We start from the raw sequence: 13,537 nt of genomic DNA on the forward strand, positions 1-13,537 counted from the left end.
CGAGGCACTTGAGAGAACACTTGATACCAAATGCCAAGTTGAAATATTTGAAAGTAGGGAATATATTAAAATTCCTAATCATTATAGGCTTGCTTGACATATAGACATATAATAGATACATTATAACCAGTGAAAATTTAGACGCAGTGCAACTTCCCGCTACAGATGGCAAGTAGGCTGGAAACACTCAAGAAAGGTTTGGTGGGCACACATGCTGAACCCTCCCTCCAAGGAGTGGTCGCTTAGACAGCATGGTGAGATCAATTATAATTTAATCCAGTTTCTGATGGTTAAACTAGTCATGCTAATCGAATATCCACACTAGTCCCGGAAAGCCTCAGAGCATGTACTTTTCTACTATCCAATTTTCGTGCAAAGAGAGGAACCTAGGGGAAACCGTAATAGAGGAGCTGGTACCGGAGAAACTGGTGCCTAGAATACTTGAACGTCAGGTGGTTTGCGAAACTGTGAATCGCCGAAAAAGGAGAGCGCAATTATAACCGGACAGTCCTATATTTCATTTACACTTCTCCAGGCTAAAAGTTTGCCAAATCTCATCGCAAATTTTATTAGGACATCAAATACGAATTAAGAGCAGGTCCGTCGAGTTTCTAGACGACGGGGCGAGGTAATTAACTGACGTGTCTGCCAATGACACCTAAATGGTTTTCTTGTGTATGTTGCCTTACCCCATACATCGCATACACTACACTAACACCATAGTAAATACGCGAAATTTTTCACGAGCAAGAGATTGAAGAACGATAACATGCGCTATGCTTTTCTTCCATCATACGAATTCAAGCAATGCGCCGGGAAACGAATCTGCTGTATGTATTCTTCTTAGAGCGGGTTCTCTAGAGTCGTGCACCGTGTTATCTGAGGCGAAGGTCAATTGATTATTCTTCACTTGCGCTTCTAAATGTTGTTCCAAAATATCAGCCACCTACTTTAGTTCAACAACAAATAGTGTTTACCAGCAGTAGAAAATCAAATTGTAAATAAACATTGTTAGAAAATCAGAAAGACACACCCATTAAGAAGTCTTTTTAGGCTTATTTTCTTTGTGTGTATTAGGAACTAAATTGCTCATAGGTAAGTATATTATAGCTGCGTGCAAACTAAGCCATTGAAAAGAGTATCATGAAAATATTAAGCATAATAGAATATCAATAAAAAATGATATAATAAGAAGCGGAATCACTGAGGCCCTTCATTAAATTCTCCCCATAAAAGAATTTGGATTGCTTTATGGTTTTATAATCAACACCGATTCCACGTATGGCTTCTATGCTCGTTTTTTTTGTCATTTTTGTTAACACATCGAACACACTCCTTTTGTCGTAACCACTTTCTCAACACAACGGATTTGTAGGAACCCCGACTAAGGTAGGATTAAGAAATTATCTCTAGAAATCTATAAAACTTTGTACTCACTTCTCTCGATTTTCGTCATGCTTAATCCACGTCCAGGTTTGCGCCACTGCCGATACCAACCTTTCGAACGGAACAACTTCAACAAACTGCCGCTGTGCGGCGTCATATCGCCAATACCGCCCCGTTCAATTTCCGACGAGCGGCACGACGATGAATCTTCAAAACTCGAGCTACGTCGTTTGGTTCTACGAAAACAAACACAACTTCGTAACATTTCGCGCATTTGTTAAATCGACGAATTGCAATTAGAGGTCGCGTAATGGCCGTACAGCGATTTCAGTAATAACGAACTTTAAACCGATAAGCGCGGCAATAACAAAGAGGAGACCCGTATCTGTGTCTGTCCTGGAGGTCGATAGATGGCGTAAGACGTCGATTACGTCACGTAATCCTATTATCTATGTGCTGCACACAACGAGGGTACCCACGTACTATTGAAGACGATTTGTCGATGCAGACGGCGACTTAGCCCCGGACCTAATTATGCGTTGAATTTTCTACGTGTTTCTGAATAGTTGTGACTTTCAGCGCTTAGTCTCCCTACGTCGCCATAGCGGGCCGAGGAGGAAAGCCCAGGTGTTACTGAATTGTAGTTGGCTCGATGACTAGGTGACCACTCACTCCCACACCTCTCCTTCACATAAGACCGCTTAATCCAATAATCGATTTCGGCTTTTTACAAGTAATTCGATGACCGACGATTGGCGATTGGATTTCAACCGCATCCACAACATTTCAGCCCCTATTACATTTTCCACCACGAGATTCAATAACGGTAGCGGACGCCGGAAAAGATAACATACAACCCTCATACGCTCTTTTCCTATTTCGAGATAAAAGGCTAAATCTAGTCTAATCAAGTACTAAAAATTATATTAGGCCGTCCCATAATACGATTTACGGAGATTACTCAGTTATGATCGGCATTGCTGACTTGATCCGTGGGGGCTGAAACGACAGAAAGAAGAAAGTTGTAAATAAATGGAACAGTTCGAAAGCGACGTACAAGTGAAATTGATTCATGGTGAATATAAATTGATTGCCTGACATTTACTTCATGCAAGGACCATCAGGGGAGAAACGTTTGAAGTCGGAAATCAAACTTGGGAACTTCTCCGTGAATTCTCCACATGGTATCCGAGTACGTAATGACTTCAATTTGGTAGTAGGAATTGAATTGAGTAGCATTCGAAATAAAGTTGCTACTAAACGCGTTCCATGTTTGAAATCGAATTTATTATTGAGTGGTTGGCTGACGAGGATTCCGGGATTCATTTTTTGTTCAACTTTGCAGAATTTATAAAATTGTGATGTTAATAAGGAATTCAATTCTGCACCGGTTAAACCCACTAAGTCAGTACATGAAGGTCCTGAGAGTTTTACGTGGGTACCTGCCATGTGACCATAATCCCACAATCCTCTTCGAACACGGATTAATTTTAATACAACAATCAAACCCCCATCATGACTGGCGCAACTGGTTTATACTGAGTGCATGCTCAGCATTCCTATCCGTGGATGCGAGGTCTCTCTAAAAACCCTACGCAACTACGGAGTACCCGAGTTATGCAGCCGAACTCCACGGTTGAACCCACAAGGAGCTCGGCCTTCATTATGGGCACAACGGGAACCACCTTTCAGACAGCCATCGCGGTTCCTATAGTCCTAGACAACATCCAGTGGGACTTGGCGGCAAGAGATGAGTCGGGTACAGACTGGGATCTGATTGCTCTCCTCCATTACGGCACTCCACACCAGCTTCACTGGAATCAGCCCAGTCCGAAGAACCACAACTAAACCTTTGCACTAGTCAATTGGTGGCCAAAGGGTAGTATAGGTCCCAGGGCGAAACGTGGATTGGCAACCATGATGGAGCATAAAACCTGGGAAACACCTGCTGAACCAACTCCAACAGCTCTACTACCAAACCCTATCTCCACCTCCACGTCGCGACCGCAGGGAGCTATTTCTTAACGAAATGCTTCAGGCGGAGAAACATCTCCCGCGCCTAAAAACGGGACAAATTGTACCAACTGATCCTCCAGGTTGGCGATTGGGTAGGGCTGACAACTTTACATGGAAATCAGCTTGCTACGAAGCCACAACAGGAGCCTCGGACTGGATGGATTTTACAACGACGAACGCGGCAACGAAAAAGAAATAACGATTTTCGCATTTTCTTATGGAACGTACGCTTTCTATACAGAGATGAGGTGCCAAGCAGCTAGCCGATACCCTGCCCCAATATAGGGCGGATGTAACAGCATTGCAGGAGATGCGTTGGACAGGGGCCGGTTCCCCGGAGTAAACCATGTGCTCGGAGTAGGTTTCTTAGTCACACAAAAAATGAAACCTGCTGTTATCGGCTTTGAAAAAATAAGCGAACGGCTATGTACTCTGCGCTTGCGAGGCAAATTTAGAAACATAAGCCTCATTAACGTTTACGCCCCTATAGAGGAGACTGCATAGTTGGAGAAGGATACCTTCTACGAGGCGGTAGAACAAAACTCTCGAAGTCTCTCCCAGATATCATATCAAAATCATACTTGGGGACTTTAACAGCCAAGTAGGGACGGAGCCGGTATTCAGGCGATACGTTGGCTCCCACAGCTTACACCAAAATACAAATGATAATAGACTGCGGATTATTCAATTAGCAGTGTCACACGAAATGGTTGTTGGAAGTACCTGGTTTGCGCGGAAAGCAGTCCACAAACAAAAGTGGGTCTCTCCAGACGGGACCACTTTCAACCAAATTGACGACCTGTTGATCGAACGCCGCCACCTCTCAGCCTTGATGAATATCAAAACATATAAGGGAGCCAATATAGACTCGGATCACTATCTCATTGGCATGGTGCACCGAGCACGAATAGCAACATCGCCCAGAATCCCCTCTGACGATCAGGTGAGATATTTTTCCTATAGCACTGAAGCCATCCACAACATAGCCCTCCGCAACACCTATAAGAGGGAAATGGATGCCACAATAACCGCAGTCAACGGAGATCCTGGAGATGAAGGATCAACAAATGATCTTCACAACCACCTGAACAACATTATCATAAATACGGCCACAGACATACTTGGCCTCAGCCACAAAAAGAGTCGGAACGACTGATTTGACGATGAATGTAAGCTAGCTACGGAACGAAGAATGCCGCATACCGGGTACTGTTGCATTCTCAAAGAACACGGGCACGCGCAGATACTCATCATGAACTCCGTCAAGCGAAGAAGCGACTTCAAGGACGGAAAAAGTAAGCATGGGAGAACCAACAAGCATGTGAACTAGAAAAGTACAGGGAGCAACCACACCAGGCACGCAAGGTTTACCAACAAGTCAGCAGGATGAAGCCTTACACACCTCGATGCTCATCCTGCCGAGACAAAGAAGGAAATCTGATTTCCGACAGAATAGGCCGCCCAGAACACCATTGGCCCATACCAAAGAGGCTTTATTCCAAGCAAATCAGCAACAGATCCGATTTTCTCTGCGTCAAGCGATGGAAAAACTATGGACATCAGTTCACTACCATCTTTCCATCGACTGTAAAGCCGCCTATGATAGCATAGCCAGGATAAAACTGTACACGGCCATGAGAGAATTCGATTTCCCGACGAAATTGATAAGACTAACTTGGCTGACCCTGACCAATGTGCGTGGCCAGATAAAACCAGCAGGATCACTCTCAAGATCATTCGACATCAACAACGGTATACGACAAGGGGATGCCCTATCACGCGTCCTCTTTAACCTGGCCCTCGAGAAAGTGATCCGTGATGCTGAGGTAAATGCGAGGGGTACGATCCTCTTTAACTTCATCCAACTACTGGCCTATGCTGACGATATTGACATCATGGGAAAAACAACCCGAGATGTACAAACTGCCGACGATGAAACCCGCGGACGGTTGTTGTCAGCCAATCGCTCGAAACGTCTCACTATAGGATCAAAGCTCTTACTGTACAAGACAATGATCTTGTCAGTCCTCATGTATTCCTCGGGGACTTGGGTTCTTAGCAAGAAGAATTACGAACTATTGGCCGCGTTCGAGAGAAGAATCCTCCGAAGAATTTTTGGCCCCTACATGAGGATAGACGATTCCGTAGCCTACATAACGACTAAATCTATGAACGATGCCATGACCGTTAGGTTGCGGTTGAAATCCATCTCAATAGGTTACGGTGGGCGGGTCGCTTAATCCGTGTGCATGAGGATAATCCAACTCGGGAACTCTATAAGGACAATATCTATGGTAGAAAAAGAAGACGAGGCAGACCCTATCTGAGATGGAGCGATGGCGTAGGTCAGGACGACAAACAGCTTTTAGGGATATCGAATTGGTGGACCTTGGCGCAAAACCGGGATGTTTGGAGCTCCTTATTAAGGCAGGCCTAGACCGGATAGCGGTTGTTGCGCCGTTGCCAATTGCCACTCTGCGTACAATACAATTCAGAAGACATCACAAGCAACACTAATGCAAAATATACAAAAGTGGTGGTACACCCCATTGTCATCCGTCCGTCACACTACAGATAAAGCTTCGTCGAGGAGGTCCCTCCGCCGTCAGACGGCAGCACGTGCATATACATTAGTGCACCGGAATGTACCACTGCCAGCAAGGCGTTGGAGAAAATCAAAAATATGTTAACACCCCTCGCATGGACGCACGGAAATGCGTCGTTCAATGCAGTGTCCAGCGAAGGAGGCAGCGAGGGCTAAAATACCCAACGTCACATCGGGTTGTCCAAATAGAGAGCAAAATTACGTGGCTGCCGGTAGAAGGAAGACAACTCCAGCACCCTGCAGTGTAGAAGAAAGCCCAGTCAAAATCGCTAGATCTGAGCAGATGGATTCGGAAACAAACCGAGTGGCAGTGCAGTCAGCCGTCCAAACTAGAGCCAAAGAGGAACAGCTCATCAAGAGATGCGCGATAGTGATGAAGCGTATGCGGTCGCCAATGTTCCTCCAGAAGAACGTCAGCAAAAACGTCAAAAACGGATTGATGGAACTGGAAGGCTACTAGGCTGCATATCCTTCTGCAGACGTACATGCACAGCGGCGGAAGACGCGGAAAAGCAAACACAGCCACACTTCCCAGCGAGAACCCTGTAAACACCAAAGCCCACTGGAAAGCGAACTGGAGAAAAAGTGAAAAGAGGAAGGTGGGCTGAAGGAGACTTTATCCAAATGGCTTCCATGGCACAAAAAAAGAAAACACAGAAGGGCAAAAGGAAACAATGAGCTAGGGTACGAGAAATCCGTTTGTCCAAAGACAAAGATGCTACGAATAGAAAACCACTAGCAGACAGACGAGGAAAAGAAGAAGGACTAGACCGTCGGCTCTGCTCATTTAGCCGACGGAAGGCAAGACATTTGCGGAAGTCCTCAGTGAAATCTGCCATAAGATGAAACCCGCAGACAACGGAGCAGAAGTATCTTCCATGTGAAAAACAGAGGGCGGCGGGTCCTTGTTGAATTAGGCCCGAAGACAATTAGCAAAAATACGTTCTGCGTAGCGGTCAAAGGGATGATACTAGGGGATAGAGCTCACAGAAAAGATCGAAGTAAAGGGGGCCACAAAGCATTAATGTCTAAAGGTAATGCCCGGATAGGAATCACATCTTGAATGCTCGAGGCCAAAAACTCGCTGAGGGGGAAGTCGCCAAGCAACACGCGAGGAAACTCCTTAACGGCATCAAAATCAAAACTGAAAGGATAGTATGAAAGGTACCAATGCGGATAAGGCTCCCCCCCATAAGTGCCACAAGTTTTTGAACTATAAACACACGTCCGCATCTTGCAAGGAACCAGAGAATAGGATAACATGCCGCAGATGCGGTCAAGTGGGTCACTAAGAAAAAACCTACAACCAAAATGAGAATTGTCTAGCGATGTCCAGCCTTCAGGGTGAAACTAGAAAAGGCTGCGATTAACACGATCGGCATCCTACAAATGACCCTGCACCGGGGTACAACTGCCCAGAAGCTGCTAGCGCAGTTCGCTGCGGAAGTAAAAGCTAGTTCAGCTAATCAGCGAACAATAACGGAACAAGCACCCGGCTTCATGGTATCTCCACTTACCAGGTACTGTTGTCATCTGAGTTCGGGACGACGTACAACTTTGAGTTCTTGCCCAAGGCTTCAGAAAAGGTAACACAGTTGAGGAGGCGCATAAAGAGAGCAAACGATGCTGTCATGTCGTGACTGCCAATCCTCAACAGCAGACGATCCAGTTATCGGTGGAACAAAGAAATTGCGAAGTTGAAGGATCTACCAACGATCTAGAAGAAGACCAGATTTCGACGGGAAATGGGAAGTAAACGCGAACCTTCGAAGTAGGCTTAAACAACCTGTATGGACCAGCAAGCGAGAATGCTTCAAGGAACACTGCGCGGAGGCAAAGTAAAACCCCTGGGAAACAGCGTACAGAGTAGTCATTGAAGAAGATAATTTGGCGAATACCACAACTGACCTGCAAAAAACCGGAAAAAATATAAACAGACATTCGACGTCTTCGCCATGCCCGCGGTAAACGAAGAGGAACTTGCCGAGATTTGCTGGGGAATCGGTGATAATAAAGTTCCTGATTTGGATGCTGCCCTAAAATTCCGATCTAAACTGACGGGTCTATCAGCATATACGAGGCATGTATTGTAGGAGGAGTTTTCCCCGATCGGTGGAAGAAGCAAAAAATAATTTCTGAAGCCCAATAAGCAATCCGAATATCCATCATCATACCGCTCGGTTTGGCTCATAGACTCGGTAGGAAAGATGCTAGAAAAGGTCAACTGCGATAGACTTCTCCCTATCATAGAATATAGGGATAGCCTATTGGGGCGACAGTTTGGTTTTCATCAATCTCATTCAATAATGGATGTCGTACACCTGGTTTTGAGGTTGGCTCCAGAAACGATGCCTCTAATAAATATTGTGCCGTGTAAACATTGGATATTGTATTCAATTAAGCCAGCTGCGAATGGGTTAAAAGGTTATTAGCTAAAACGGATGCCTTTAATTATTTGAGTAAATATCTCGAAAGTTTCCTCTCGGAAGGGACACTGTGGTATGATACGAATGAGGAATCCAAACGGTACACCGTCAAAGCAAGAGTACCATGGTTCAGGGGTGGGTACTCTCATGTGACACGTGATGTATATCGGAGTCCTTGTCCTTCTCATGCCAAAGGAGGCCACGATAATCGGATTGCAGATGATGTAGCCGTGGCTGTCGTCGGGAAATAATCTGAAGATGTGGAAGTTTACGCTAACGAACTCATCAGCGCCATAAAAATGTTCCTGAACATGGTCGAGGTTGACTTTGCGGAATAAAAGACGGAGGCAGTCTTGATTACCAATCGTAGCAAGAGGAATACGATTAGTGTTTGTGTTGACAGCCGTATTATCACTTCATATTCAATTATCAAATACCTGGGGGTTATGATTGATACTAAGATCAATTTCAAGGGACCCCTGGAGTATGCCAGTGAGGCAGCGGCAAATACCAACGTATCGTTAGCACGGATTATGCCTAACATTGGAGGTCCCAGATATAGCCGCAAATTACTTATAGCCGGTATAGTGGTTCGCTCTACCTTGTTACATGCGGCACCTATCAGGGAGGATGCACTGGAGTTTGAGAGCAATTGGATGAGAGTGAACACGACTCACCGCCTAGTGGCGTTAAGGATGTGCAGCGCCTTCAGGACGATTTGAGGCGAAGCAGTATGTATCATTGCAGGAATGATCCCGATGGACATTCTAGCGAGTCCAACTCGCTGCCTGTACGTCTGTACGAAAAGTAGAATGAATCTACCTGGAAAGGATACTGAATACCAAAACGCAGCAAAGCGGGATTCGTTGGAAAAAGTGCCAATAACAGTGCGAAAACACGGCGAGATTAACTACCATCTAACCGCAACCCTGTCAGGGCATTGTGGTTACAGGAAGTACCTGCACCGATTCATACCGATTCGAAGGTTGCACACCTGAGAACCCGGAGCATATCAGGTTCTACTAATCATGATTTTGTTGAAAGGGGAGGAGCCTTAAAGACTCTCTGCTGCTGCTTCTGAATCAGCATAAGCCCTGAAAAGATCGTCGGAGAAATGTTGAAGCTAGAGGCAAACTGGTGCGAAAAAAAAGGACAAAAGTGGAACTTGGAAGAGCGAAGCGCGCAAGGAGGGTACGAAAAGCTCAGTCCACCTGATTTTAATAAGGTTTACTTAATAGTTACAGGAAACTTTTGCATTTCTTCGGATCAAATGTGTCTTTCGACTATCTTATGGTAAGTCTTCCGGTACATCTATGAAGCACGGATTACGCAATGGTCCATATTCTCAAAGGCTCATGAAGATATACAAAAAAAAATTGAAGACATTCTGGCCAAAATTGCATCACTATTAATTCTGCAATAGTGACAATAACAGCTTCCAAGGATAAAATCCCCTCGCAAATGACAAATGCTCCGGCTTTGATCCAAACCCTTCGAACGATGATATGGGCAAGGGCAAGTGGGGGTGACTACTTCCCTATGCCTCATTCAATTCCAGCAAGCTAGTTCAGCGACGTCTTTCCTAAATTTCCACCTGTATTCATATAAAGGAATTGCATGTAATATGAGGAAGGAAGCATTAGCATACATGCTTAATGACAAGCCTGTTCCCAAGTTAGCTACATGCTCATTACTATTCATAACTCCTTCCATTTATATACCTAATTAAGCAAACTTCACCTTAAATTTTTAAGACTTCATCATACAAAAAGTACTTTGTTATGGGTTTGAAGGACCTTCCTTCACCTCAAGCCACTTAAAAATGAAATACTTCGTAACTGCTGTTAATTAACGTTATTTCTCACAAAGTCGGAATACGATGTCCTCTCCAACTTTGTCCTTACCCAGCATAAGGTCATTCGATACTCTCCCTGAGTAATTAACCTATTTTAACTTAACATTCTTCACCATTTTCCTCTAAACTGTGTCAATCAATAAAATGTCTATTCCCTGGCATAACTTGTTCTTTCCTATCGCCGTCATTTAAAATGAGTTGCGAGTATCCGAATACACATCCAAAGTCCCGACCAACTCCAAATTGATGTCTTACAAGATGACATCGTTCCCAGAGGATGAGCGTGCTCTCGAAGGAAGAGCGTGATAATGGCGCTTGATTGCCAAAGAAAGGAAATCATGTTTCGCTACATTATTGCTTTCGTCCCGATTCGAATTTGAGCTGCTCGTATTGTCCTAGAAAGGCGAAGCTAAGCTGTCCCGATGGGGACTGGAAAGGACGACGACATCAAGGTGCAAGAGTGATACAACACAATGGGGCGAGAGGAGCCGAAAACGCTGCTATTAATAAACACTTTGATCCTGTTGGGCTGATGAGGGTTCATCAAGGAAACTTCGGGAACTGTCCTGCCAATAGAGCCATTAAATTTGTACTATCAGTGGAGCGCGCGTGGAAGTCGGTGTTTTGGCAGAAGGAACTTGTGTGTGTTTACTCATGTACTGTACACGCAATTATACTCGTATACATGAGGGTGGGTTATCCCCTCTCCAGATATGAGAATCTATATCTGCTTGTATAGACCTAAACACCAAAAAATGGGTAAAGCTGTTATTGATTTATTCCTGCGATTAAATGGAGCACAACATATATTCCCTGTCTCGGCAATATGAGTTGGGCCATTCATCACTTTATGGCTAGCTGGAAGCGCCATTATTCGCGGGGTACGCCCGTCAAGTGGAAGGATTTACGCCTGGCCGCCGAAACTTAATGAAGTCATTTCCAATTTTTTGTGATTGCCATTATTTATTTGTTTATTACATTGAATTTACGATAAAGACCGAATTTAATTTCACGCTGAAGATGAACGATGGGATGGGGATGGGATGAGCCGATTAGACAGGAACTGCTTCCATTTTACGACACTTGCACGGGTTGTGATATTTATGAATAATATAAAATTTGGTATGTTTATGGCATCCAATTTCATGGCGTGCTCAGCTCAGATTCCAAATTAACCCAGAGCGGAATCCATAAATTCTACATCATTGAGGCAGTGCGATAACACTAATCACATTCCTGTTCATTATTGAACGCCAAATTAACGGAGGAATATTCGGAAAGTGGGCTTAGAACAATATCCTTGCCTGGTTGTGAAGTGGATGGGAATGCGTTCATCTTCACATTGTGCACATTAGAATTCGAGGGGAAATCTGTTTTCAGAGTGAGTGGATTTGATTATCAAGAGGAATCCATTGAGCTTCTGCCAATGCAGAGATACTCGAATCTATTGAAGTCAGAAGGGTTAGTGTTCCATGAAGGCATAGAATGTCCAAAGCAATACAATGTCAATGACAATAAACAAGGCATTGATGGGAATATCCCCACTTGGCAAAGGAAAATCGAACACTTTCGAACACATCTTTGGAAAAGCTTTTATGGTGATTTTCTACAATAATGCAATTAGAGGACAATTGAAGAGGTGGATCAACCAGTTAACTCGCAAAGACAGGGGAAGGTCATTCAAAAATAAAACTCCTTTATCTTTTGTGGAAGATAACTCCGTACCTGATTGGAATAGGAGGAAGTAAGAGTCACTAAAATCTTGATGAACCAAGAGTAAGTAAGAATTTCCTGGAAAAAGATATGATGAAAGCTCAGGTCCAACAGCATAATTGACATTATTAACTCCAATGGATGTCACGACTTGCTAAATTAGCCACTTCTTCCGATAAAAGATGCTCCTTACCAAAAAAATACGATAACTTTTTAAACAATATTTTACGAAGTCAGGAGGCCAGGGTAATTTATTCCACAGCAAATGAGACGCTTATCAGGATACACCTAGAGCATGTATTCTTGCGAGGAAGGGTCTGCACGCTTTCTTGTGTCTGAACCTGAGTTCCAGCGACCTGGTCGTGGTCAAGCTGGAGAAGGCGGGGAGAGAACGTGTATGTTTCCTCGGCTTACATGGCTCATGACCGAAATCAACGAAAGAGGTGATTTTATTATTACTTCAAACCTATCGATGTGCAACAGGAGCAATACACCAACCTTCCATTTCCCCTGCTCGGAGAACTGTTGGGAGGAGGTCCTTGATATCACCCTAATAACCGACAATGAGATTCTTAGGTCGGAGAACTGGAGAGTGTCTGACCAGAGATTCTTCTCTGATCACAGTTGGATACTTTTCAGTCTAGATCTCGCTGCAGAGGTCTCCAAGCCCTTTAGAGACCCCAGGATGATCGACTGGAGAAAGTTTTGTCAGATAATTAAGAACAAACTCTCCAGTGAGGAAATTGGTAAGATTGGCACGACAGACAAACTGGAGTCAAAGGCCGGGGCTCTGGAAAAGGCATTCGACACCGCATTCAAAGTCTCGTGCCCTGCTAAGTACAGCAAAAAGACCCTGCCACCGTGGTGGAATGAATCTTCAACATCTGCTACATGCAAAAATGCTGGCAGCCATAGAAGAACTGCCTGAAGAAGTACAAGTCGGCCATCAAGACCGCCAAGTGGCGGTCTTGGTTGGACTATTGTCAGAACATCGAAAGCACCTGTGAATCCGCGAGGCTCAGTAAGATTCTGTCCAATTAACATAAAAGGTTGGAAAGCTCCTAGACGGAATCTTCTAGCGAAAACCTGGAGCTGCTGGTTCAAACGCACTTTCCTTCCAGCGAGGAGGACTGTGAGTCAGAAGCTTCCTAGGGAAGTTTGCGGCAACCCCAGCTGTGCGAGACTATCAAATCAGTAATTACCGCGGATAGGATCGGCTGGGCTATAAACAGCTGTAGTGACCGCGGCTGCGCGGTTCTTTCTTAATTAATTTGCTTAAACAATGCATTTAATAGTGTGCAATTGCCTTAATATTCGCCGCAGATTGCACTTTACTCAACGCATTCGAGCGAATTGATCTTGATAGGAGGCGAATGATTTGCCGCATCTGCAGGCGCATGCGCATGTTGCCGCAACATTGCCGAGTGAGAAAGGCTATGTAGCGGGAATAGAAGCGGTGCACGAACAAAGCACAGGAATGTTGCTGGGTGAGTGTAGGAGATGAGGAGTGAGGTTTTTGATCTTGAGGAGTGAAGT

General features: G+C 44.6%; 1 protein-coding gene across 2 annotated transcripts in view; it reads right to left on the reverse strand.

Moving 5' to 3' along the window:
• LOC119649563 (serine/threonine-protein phosphatase rdgC) overlaps nucleotides 1–13,537 on the reverse strand; it is a 316,188-nt gene that overhangs the window by 246,363 nt on the left and 56,288 nt on the right. The window contains exons 2-3 of one of the 2 annotated variants that reach the window (XM_038051760.1): nucleotides 1,749–2,385; nucleotides 1,438–1,709 (exon numbers count right to left, since the gene is read on the reverse strand). In XM_038051760.1, coding sequence (XP_037907688.1) covers nucleotides 1,438–1,660 — 223 coding nt within the window. In that variant the 5' untranslated portion in view covers nucleotides 1,661–1,709; nucleotides 1,749–2,385. Of the gene's footprint in view, nucleotides 1–1,437; nucleotides 2,386–13,537 lie in introns of both variants that reach the window. The other variant, XM_038051759.1, reaches the window with a different exon arrangement.

This window comes from Hermetia illucens, chromosome 2 (assembly GCF_905115235.1).
Source record: "Hermetia illucens chromosome 2, iHerIll2.2.curated.20191125, whole genome shotgun sequence".
Classification (NCBI taxonomy): Eukaryota; Metazoa; Arthropoda; class Insecta; order Diptera; family Stratiomyidae; genus Hermetia; species Hermetia illucens.